The following is an 8,753-nucleotide window of genomic DNA, read 5'->3' on the forward strand; positions in this document are numbered from 1 at the left end:
TGTGTGTGTGCAGGCCACACGCATGCGTGCACACAGCTCAGGGGGTTTCCGACAACAGTCCCCAGGGGCTCCCCACATCCCCGGCTTCAGGCAAGGGGGGCAGGCACAACAGGAAGGGGCAACAAGTCCTCTCTGCACCCCCACTTTCGGGCCCAGTGCTGGAGCCTCCTGGGGCAGCCACTCCCCGCCCCACCCCACTGCCCTGCGGCCAGGCACGGGGACGTGAGAAGGCTGCAGGCCCAGCCAGGCAGCAAGCACACTCACTGCCCCGCGGCTCACTGCCCGGCTAGTCCGCAGCACACCTGGCCACGCAGCAACCACAGATCACTCCAGAAGCTTCTGGGACCCATCCCAACAGTGCAGGCCGTTTGGGTACACTGGAAGGAAGCCAGTCGTGACCCCCCATCCACCTCCTGCCATCGCCAGTCCTGCAGCACCAGCACACCCCAGCCTCAGAGAGGTGGGGGAGCCACACAGGCCCCCACGCCACAGGGGCCGGGGCCTCAGGCAACACCTGGCTGGGACTAGTGCAGCCTCTGCTCTGCTCCAACCCGGGGCGACCAAGGGCAGGAAGCCTGGGCCTCGCTGAGTCACCCGTAGAAGGGGACCTAGCCAAGGGCACCTCGGGTCGCCGAGATTCTGCCTCCGCACCGCCAGGGACAAGTGCAGCCCTGCCTGAACAGGGCCAGCCAGGTATTGGCCAGGGACACAGGCCTAATAGGCACCCCCAGGTGGCTACCCCAACCCCACAAAAGGGAGCACACGACTCCAGAGCTGGGATCTGTGGGACCTGGAAAGAGGAGCCACACCAGCCCTAAGCCTCAGCCCTCCTGCCGGGCCAAGTGCCCCCTGGGCTGGACAGTGCCAGCCTCACACTCTGGGCAGCCAGAGCCCAGCCCTCAAGTGACAGCTAGCCCTGGGCCTGTCCTAGGACACCCTGGCCATGTCAGCCCAAGGGAAGGAAACAATCATGACAGATTGGGGTCTCCTGAAAGTCAGCACACGAGACCAGCCCTCCTCCCACCACCTCAATGGCCAGCTGACCCCTGCACGGGCTCTAGGCGCCAACACCGTGAGCTTGAACCCTCAAGCAGTCTTCCTTAATTCCAGAGGCCCCCTCTCACCCAGCTGCCAGCCCAGCCACACACACACACTGCAGCTGGTCCAGATTCCTGCACCAGTGGATGGTCTAGGGAGCTGGGAAAGGCCCAGAGGACATGCCTGTCCCCCACACCAGCAAGATGGTGAGTTGGTCAATCACACGGAGCTCAAAGCTGGTCGGCTGCACCCTCCTTCTCAGGCTCCTTCCCACCTCAACCCGCACCACCTCACGTCTCTGCAGTACTACACACCAACACACGCCAGCCTCAGACAGGAAGGGGTCCCACACCAGCCCTCACCTGCCGGCCGCCCTCCGGGTCCCTGAGCAGCTTGGTCTCAGCAACAGACAGGTGGCCAAGGCTGTGGTCACTGTGGCAGCCACGGGTATAGGAGTGGATCTGAAACAGGCAGTGCAAACCCCAGGCTGAGCAGGAGGGGCACCTCTCCCAACACCAAGTGAGGTTTTTGGAGCCTGCCTTGCCGGCAAGGAAACAGGCCATGCCTCGCCAAGGTGCTCCGCGGCAGGCCAGGGTCAGGCTCAGGAGAGGAGTCAGCACTGCTGGAGCACTGCCCCAGGGCCCAGAGCGCTCCAGGAGGCCCCTGCAGTGTGAGGGGCACTGGGCACTGGGCAGTGCCGCCTATAGCCTCCCCATCCCACGCAGTTCCCAGGGGTATAGTGGGGATGGAACGGGGCACCCCTGTTTCTCCCTAAGCTCATCGACTGCCAGGTCCAAGTGGTGGAAGAAACAGCCTCTTGATGGGCTGGGGGTCCAGTGGAGCCAATGGTGGGGACACAGAGTGACTTTTGGGTTTGGGGGGCAGGAAGGCTGCCTGGCAAGGTGAGACCAGAAGGCATCACGGAGGTTAATGGGTAGCCATGTCCCAAGCAGGAGGATCAAATGCAGCCCAGACCAAGCAAGACAGACACAGGTTCCAAGAAGGGCTGAGGGAGCAAAAGGCCTTCTGCAGGGGTCCAGAGGAGCAGCATGCAGAGGTGCACAGGTGCAGGGTTCACAGGTTCAGGGTGCAGAGGCGCAGGGTGCACAGGTGCAGGGTGCACAGGTGCAGGGGTGCAGAGACGCAGGGGTGCAGGATTCACAGGGGTGCATGGGTGTAGGGTGCCACAGGTGCAGAGGTGCAGGGGTACAGAGTGCACAGGTGCAGGGGTGCACAGGTGGAGGGGTACACAGATGCAGGGGTGCAGAGGCGCAGGGTGCACAGGTGCAGGGGTGCAGAGATGCAGGGGCGCAGGATTCATGGGTGCATGGGTGTAGGGTGCCACAGGTGCAGAGGTGCAGGGGTGCAGAGTGCATAGGTGCAGGGGTGTACAGGTGGAGGGGTACACAGATGCAGGGATGCAGAGGCGCAGGGTGCACAGGTGCAGGGGTGCAGAGGCACACGGGTGCACAGGTGCAGGGGTGCATGGGTGTAGGGTGCCACAGGTGCAGAGGTGCAGGGTGGGGGGCCCAGCATTGAGGAGCCCTATGCTGGTGGGAGTCTGAGACTCCCTGCCCAGCCACCTCTCAGCCTAGACTATGCACTAGACCTGTAAGACGGACCTGTGCCCCCACAGCTGAGGCTTACCAGCCCTCAGGAACCCTACAGAAGCTGCCCACTGCCCATGAGCCTACACCCAGAATGTGGTAGAAGGAGGGGGTACCTTCCTCCCCGAAACAGGCCCAGGCAGCAGCAGCTCCCCCAGAGCCCAGGGCCCATTTCTTCTCAGAGACAGAGCCTAAGGCCTCTGATGACTTCCAGGAACAGGAAAGCCAACCACACAGGCTCCCTGCTCCACTGGCTCCCTGCCCCAGGGATGCCCAACTCCACCTGCCCTAGGACCCCTGCTGGACCACCTAGAGCCCTGGGCTCAGGTTCTGGGCCACTGCAGGGCAGTGCCCAACCGGTCAGCTCCCAGCCAGAACTGGGAAGGGCCCCGTGCATCCCAAGACCAGGCTCCAGCCTGTGCCAGGCCTGGATGGACAGGCCTCGGGCAGAGAGAGGCAACCAACAGCCTGTAGCACGGAGAGTAAGTGCTCCTGGGTGGACAGTCCTCAGGTGACAATACCTTGCCCAGGAGGGCACACTGCTCCTGCTGACTGGTGCTCAGGTTTCGCCACTGGAACCGCAGCTTTCCCATCAGCCACTGCAAGTGGCGTATGTCCACAGGGCCATCTGCTTCCCGCCGGGGTGCGGGTGGGCCAAGACTGGCCAGGGCTTCACACTGGAGAGGGCACAAGGGTCACACCCTGCTCCCATATCCCCTGCGGAGACCCCAAGAGAGACAGAGAAAAGAGGCTCCTGGAGGGAGAGCCATGGGCCCCCAGAGGTACCAAGGGGAGATTTGGGGGCCACACCCTGTGAGCATACACCCCACTCTGACCGGAAGCAGGGGCAGGGGAGGACGCAGGAGCAGGGGGTGGCAATGCCGACCCCCACAGGGCTGCCCTGAGGGCTGGCCCAGGCTGCACCCAGGCTCCCTGCCAGGACCCAGCCCCACCCCCTTCACCGCATACGCACCTCGCACAGGGGTATCTCATCGCCCAGCCGCACATGCGTCTGGGCCAGCAGCTGCTCGAGCAAGGGCCCGCGGGCCAGGAGCCAGGCCAGGGCCAGCAGAAGCTCACGGCTGCCCTGGGAGCCGTCCTCAGGAAGCTGTGCCAGCGCCTGCCTGGGGTAGCCCTGGGAGCGCAGCGCCGACTTCACCAGGCGGACTTGGGCCTCTGGGGATGGGGGACGGCCTGCTCAGGGGGCCGCCCACTGGGAGAGACCCCGCATGACCCCCAAACAGCGGCCAGGCTTGGAGGGAACAATCGGGACTCACGGGATGGGGGGACCAGGGCTAACGGGGACTGGGCTTATGATGTGGGCGGGGCTTTGCCCGAGCAGGTGGAGTGGGCGGAGCCAGCGCCCGCAGGGGCTTCTTGCCAGGGAGGCGGGGCTAACCGGGCCGGGGCTTTACAGGAGGCGGACCCAGCCACAGGGTCTGAGTGGACCGAGCCAGCGCCCGCGGGGACGTGGCTTGCTGCGGGGGCGTGGCTAACAGGGACAGCTGGGCTAACCGGGGGCGGGGCTTGCGTGAGCAGGTGGACTGCGTGGTGAGTGGGCGGGCCTTACGGGAAAGATGGGGCTTACCGAGGGCGGGGGAGGCCGGGGACCCCGGGGAGGCCGAGGCGCCGTCTGCCGGCAGCGGCAAGAGCACGCGGAAGACCAGCTGCCAGAGCGCCGGGGCCTGGGGGGAATCAAAGAGCGGCATTCAGCGGGGCCGGCCGACGCCCTGCGTCCGCCCGGGCCCCCGCCGGGCCCCGCCGCCTGCCCCGCGGGCCTCACCGCCTCCGGACGGTCGAACTTGGCGCGGCGGAAGATCTCGGGGCTGGGCCCGGCAGGCAGCGTCTGACTCAGCGCAGCGATGGCCTCGGGCAGGGCCCCGACCGCGTTCCTCCGATCCCCCCGGCACCGCCGCCGCCCCATGCAGCCGGCTTCCCGCTCGGATCTCGCGCCGCGGCCTGCAGGGGCTCCCGGCGTCCAATTACCGCGCAGGTGCCGTCCCTACTGGGCCCTCGCCCAATCACCGAGCGGGCAGGGGCACGCCTCCAGCGCCGGCCCAATGAGCGGTGCTCCAGGCCTTTGAGTGCAGTCTGTTCCGTCCAGTGCGGAGGCATTTCCTGTGCAGCAGGGACCAATTGGCGTCGACAGCTCCGCGGGGTCCGCCCTTGCGGCCCAATCGCGTCGACCCGACACCCGCCTAGCTCAGACTCCACCAATCAGCGCCTCGCCCACCCTTGAGCAGAAAGGCAGCCCAGGCACCGCGGGACTCCCGCGGCCCCGCTCCGGGCGCCCCCTGCGGCAGGGATCGCTGACCCGCGCGGGAGCCCCTCGGCCCGGCCCGCACGCCAGGGGCTCGTGCGGGATGCGGCGGCGCCGTCCGCACCCCAAGCCCCCCCCCGGGCCCCGGCGCGGCCCTCCGGGCCTGGCTGTCTCCACGCTGAGCCGCTCCTTCCGCAGGCGCAGCGGCGCGGCCCCTGGCAGAGCAGTGTGGCGGCTCCCCGACGCGGTGCCAGGGCGGAGAGCGCGAGTGTCCGCCGGAGGCACGGCGGCCGCGGTCCCACGGCCCGCAGGGCGCGCGAAGGAAGCCGGCAGCTCAGCGCGGTCGCGTGTCTCCGGTGCGCGCACGAAACGCCCCAAACAGCACAGGGTCGGCACGGACGGCGCACGGCACCAGGGGCAGCTGCAGAGCCCTGCGCGTTGGTTAAAGCCGGCGAACCGCACAGGTGCATTTTGAACGTGTGGCGTGGAAAGTACACCTCCGCGAGGCGGTGGAAGGGACCGATCTACCAGCCCTCCGAGCCCAGCCCTGCCCACGCACCCCTCCGCCAGCCGGCCGTGGCCGCGCCTACAGGAAGTGCATCGCGGGGGGCCTGGCGTCCCCGGGTCCTCTCCCTCTCCCGCAATGCCGGCGCCTACCTCACCCCTACCCGGGAGGACCCGCCCCCGCCCCCGCGGAGCCGCTCTCCTCCCCCTCCCGCAGAGGGCAATGCTGCCTGCTCCCCAGCCCCCACCTTCCGTCCCCTTCAGCTCTGCCGGGTCTGGTCTCCGCGCGCCACTCTGCGGGCGGACGCCAGCTATAGCTCCCTGTGGACTTCGAAATAAAGACCACGTTCTTGACGCACCCGCCCAGCCTGCCGGCCCTTCTCTCTGGGCCTTCTGTCGGAAGTGCTTTTCTCCACCTGCGTCCCGACCCTCTCCGGCCGCAGGCATCAGATCTCAGCACTCCTGCGGCATCTGCCCCACCTGGCTGCAAGTTGCACCCGGCTGGCCGAGCCCCAGAACGGGGAGGAGGCAGGAGCCTCTGCGCCCTTGTTCAGCGCTGCCCCTCCAGCACTTGGTGCAGATTTTCCTGTGTACCGCAACTCCTCACTCTGGCACAACACCCGGCTGAGTCTCAAAGCCCCCAGCCCCCACCCTACCACTGTCCACTGAAAAACCCTGCCTCACCTTAGCACCATCCGTTCCCTCCTACCCCATCCCTGCAGATGAACTCTGGCTCCCACCCTACAGGTGGCCCTGAGACGCCCCCAACAGACTGTCCAGCTGTGGCCTGCAGTGCCACCAGCAAAACCCTGGAGCAGGGCTGAGTGCTGGGAGGGGTGGCCCTCTGCCAGGGCTGGAGTCTGAGTGGCCAGGGGTGGGGAATGGGGAGGGCTCTGAGTGTGGCCCAGTGTGCAGTTGCTGCCAGAATTGACATGGGAATTTCCAGAAAGCCCCCACCTATGCACTGCTCAGCCAGTCCTCAAATTCCCCATTTAGGGGCTGGCCACTTGGTACTAGGGGTGGTGAGTGTGCGGGGAAGCAGGGTGTCCAAGTGCATGCTCCTGCAGGAAGGTAGCTGGCCTGGTCCATCAGGGCTGGTGGGTAATGGGGACAAGGGTGGGGCAGGAAGTGGAGAGAGCAGGCAAGGACTCCCTACCACAAGTCCCCCAGAGCTTCTCAAAAACGGAACCAGGGTGAGCACAGCTGATTCACCCTGTGGCCACCACCCACCAGCTCTTAGGCCACATGTTCCCGCTGACCTGTTGACCATCCCTTCAGGCCATTCCAGAACCTCTGGAGGGCTGGGACATTTGCAGGGCTGGGAGCTGGAGAGCTGAGCCACCATGGGGCCTTCCATGGTGGCCAGCGCTTCAGCCTGAGGTGGCCCCCAGCACAGCATCCCGCCAGGGCAGTGGGCAGCAAGGCTGGCTGCAGCAGGAAGAGCCAGTGCCCTGGTAGGGCCTGAAGTCAGAGCAGCCAGCTGCTCCCCAGCACCATCCCCCCATCCTCCACGCACACAAGCAGGGCTTCTGAGTGTTCAACTTTATTGAGGGCATGGGAGTCGACAGGGGCCCCCGGGAGCCTGGGGATAAGGCCTGCCATCAGCCTGGAAGGGCAGTGGCCCGGCGGGCAGCCAGGGATAGCGTTTCCATGACCTGCGCAGAGAGAGACAGAGGTGAGTGCAGGCCCAGTGAGCAGTCAGCCCTCACTCCACAGTGGGGGGACCATCCCAAAGCCCGGAGGGTCTGGGCTGGGGGAGACCTACCTGGCTTTACTTGAAAGTGTGACTCTCGGCTCCGCCCCGCCCAAAGCCTGCAGAAGAAGGGTAGGCAGGTTAAGGTGTCCAGGGGCGGGGAGGGGGCGGCGGGGTCAGGGGCCTGGGAAGCCTACCTTTGGGCCCGAACATGGACGCGTAGCAGGGATGGTTGCAGTAAGGTTTGCCTTCATGCTGTAGAGAGAAGGGCCTGATGGGCTGTCCGCCCCCACCTTGGCCCCCACCGTGGCCCCGGCTGCCCTCCAGGCCCCACCTACCTCAGCGTGGCCCCCTGACGTCAGCGTTTTCCCGCACTTCTCACACTTCAGGCAAGGCCGATGCCAGTCCTTCCCCAGAGAGGTCACCCGCTCAGCTGCGGAGGCAGAGAACAGCCCCGCCCCCAGTATGAAACCCTGCTCTGGGGTCAGAGGGCACACCCCCTACTCACACACCAGCCTTCTCCAGTTCCCTCTGCCCTTGGTCTCACGCACGCACGCCTGGTGGCCCACCCCGGTCTCAGCCCTGCGCCCCATCAGTAGGGAGGGGCACCTCCAGTCCCCTAGGCCAACCCGGCCAAACAAACGGGAGGGGGCGCTGGATGGTACTGCGGAAGGAGGCCTCGAGGGCCAGGGGAGGGGGCCGGGGTGACCGGCAGCGGCGTAGGGGGTGGGGCCTTCAGGGCGCCCTCCTCGGGGCGGAGTCGGGAGAGACACTTCCCACTTCCTCCCGCCTCTCCCCTGGGTGGGCCCCGGGGCGCGGGACAGGGAGGCGGCACCCGGGATCTGAGCGCGCCGGGGATCGCGCCCCGGGCGCTGGTTTCCGCGTCTGTTTCTACTTAGCGATGGGAGGGGCGGCTAGAACTCAGCGTTTCTCCCTCCGCCGCGCGGTCTGCGCCCAGGGCGCGCCGAGGGGGGCCGGGAGAGCTGCGGAGACCCAGCGACGGGGAGACCTGGCGAAGGGGGTACCCAGACAAGGGGAGACCCAGAGGGACCGAGAGGAAGAGACAACGGGGCGGAGACAGAGACAGCTGGCCGTCCGACGCCGGGGTCCTGACCCGCACACCCAGGCGGTCGCCCGCAGGGCTGAAGGGTCGGCTCTCGGCACACAGCCCCAAGGTCCCCCGGCGCGCCCAGCCCTCCGGAGAGGCCCGACCCGGTCGTCCCTGGGCCGCGCTTCCTCGTGGGGGCGGCGCGCTCCCGGGCCCGGGGTGAACTGGGGTAGGCGGGGGGCGCTCACCAAAGTACACCTCCTTGTCGCACTTGGGGCACTTAGGCATGGCGGCTGGGGGTCCGGCGAAGACGTCTGGGCAGGAGCAGACAGGAGAGCCGGACTGGGTGGGTCCGGCTGGGAGCGCGCCTTTCAGGGACCCCAAGACCCCGCCCCTCTGACACCCGCCCTTCGAGCCCCGCCCCCTGAGCCCGGGATCTGGACCCAAGGACCTGGGTTCCACACCAACCAGCTAAGAAAGGTCATCTGGTCCAACCCCGCCTCCGGGCAGCACCCAGGCCTAGCCGACAACCGAGCAGGGGGGCGAGGGGTTTGGGGGGGTAGCCAGGGAGCGCGCGGGATCCCTGGGGATGCACTGAAGGGG

General features: G+C 67.1%; 2 protein-coding genes across 5 annotated transcripts in view; both read right to left on the minus strand.

The window, feature by feature from the left end:
- TEDC1 (tubulin epsilon and delta complex 1) overlaps positions 1-4,844 on the minus strand; it is a 13,390-nt gene extending 8,546 nt beyond the window's left edge. The window contains exons 1-5 of one of the 4 annotated variants that reach the window (XM_040641287.1): positions 4,429-4,841; positions 4,234-4,330; positions 3,619-3,821; positions 3,167-3,322; positions 1,401-1,499 (exon numbers count right to left, since the gene is read on the minus strand). In XM_040641287.1, the coding sequence (XP_040497221.1) occupies positions 1,401-1,499; positions 3,167-3,322; positions 3,619-3,821; positions 4,234-4,330; positions 4,429-4,569 (696 nt within the window). In that variant the 5' untranslated portion in view covers positions 4,570-4,841. Of the gene's footprint in view, positions 1-1,400; positions 1,500-3,166; positions 3,323-3,618; positions 3,822-4,233; positions 4,331-4,428 lie in introns of all 4 variants that reach the window. The other 3 variants (XM_040641288.1, XM_040641286.1, XM_040641285.1) reach the window with 3 other exon arrangements.
- Positions 4,845-6,936: 2,092 nt separating this feature from the next.
- LOC121105191 (cysteine-rich protein 1) lies at positions 6,937-8,552 on the minus strand. The gene is made up of 5 exons (XM_040641289.1): positions 8,399-8,552; positions 7,441-7,535; positions 7,300-7,357; positions 7,175-7,221; positions 6,937-7,064 (listed from the first exon to the last, which is right to left on the minus strand). The coding sequence occupies exons 1-4, from the start codon at positions 8,436-8,438 to the stop codon at positions 7,181-7,183; spliced, it is 234 nt and encodes a 77-aa protein (XP_040497223.1). The 5' UTR covers positions 8,439-8,552; the 3' UTR covers positions 6,937-7,064; positions 7,175-7,180.
- Positions 8,553-8,753: the final 201 nt, after the last annotated feature.

The sequence above is a fragment of the Ursus maritimus genome, unplaced genomic scaffold, assembly GCF_017311325.1.
Source record: "Ursus maritimus isolate PB19 unplaced genomic scaffold, ASM1731132v1 scaffold_25, whole genome shotgun sequence".
NCBI classification, from domain to species: Eukaryota; Metazoa; Chordata; class Mammalia; order Carnivora; family Ursidae; genus Ursus; species Ursus maritimus.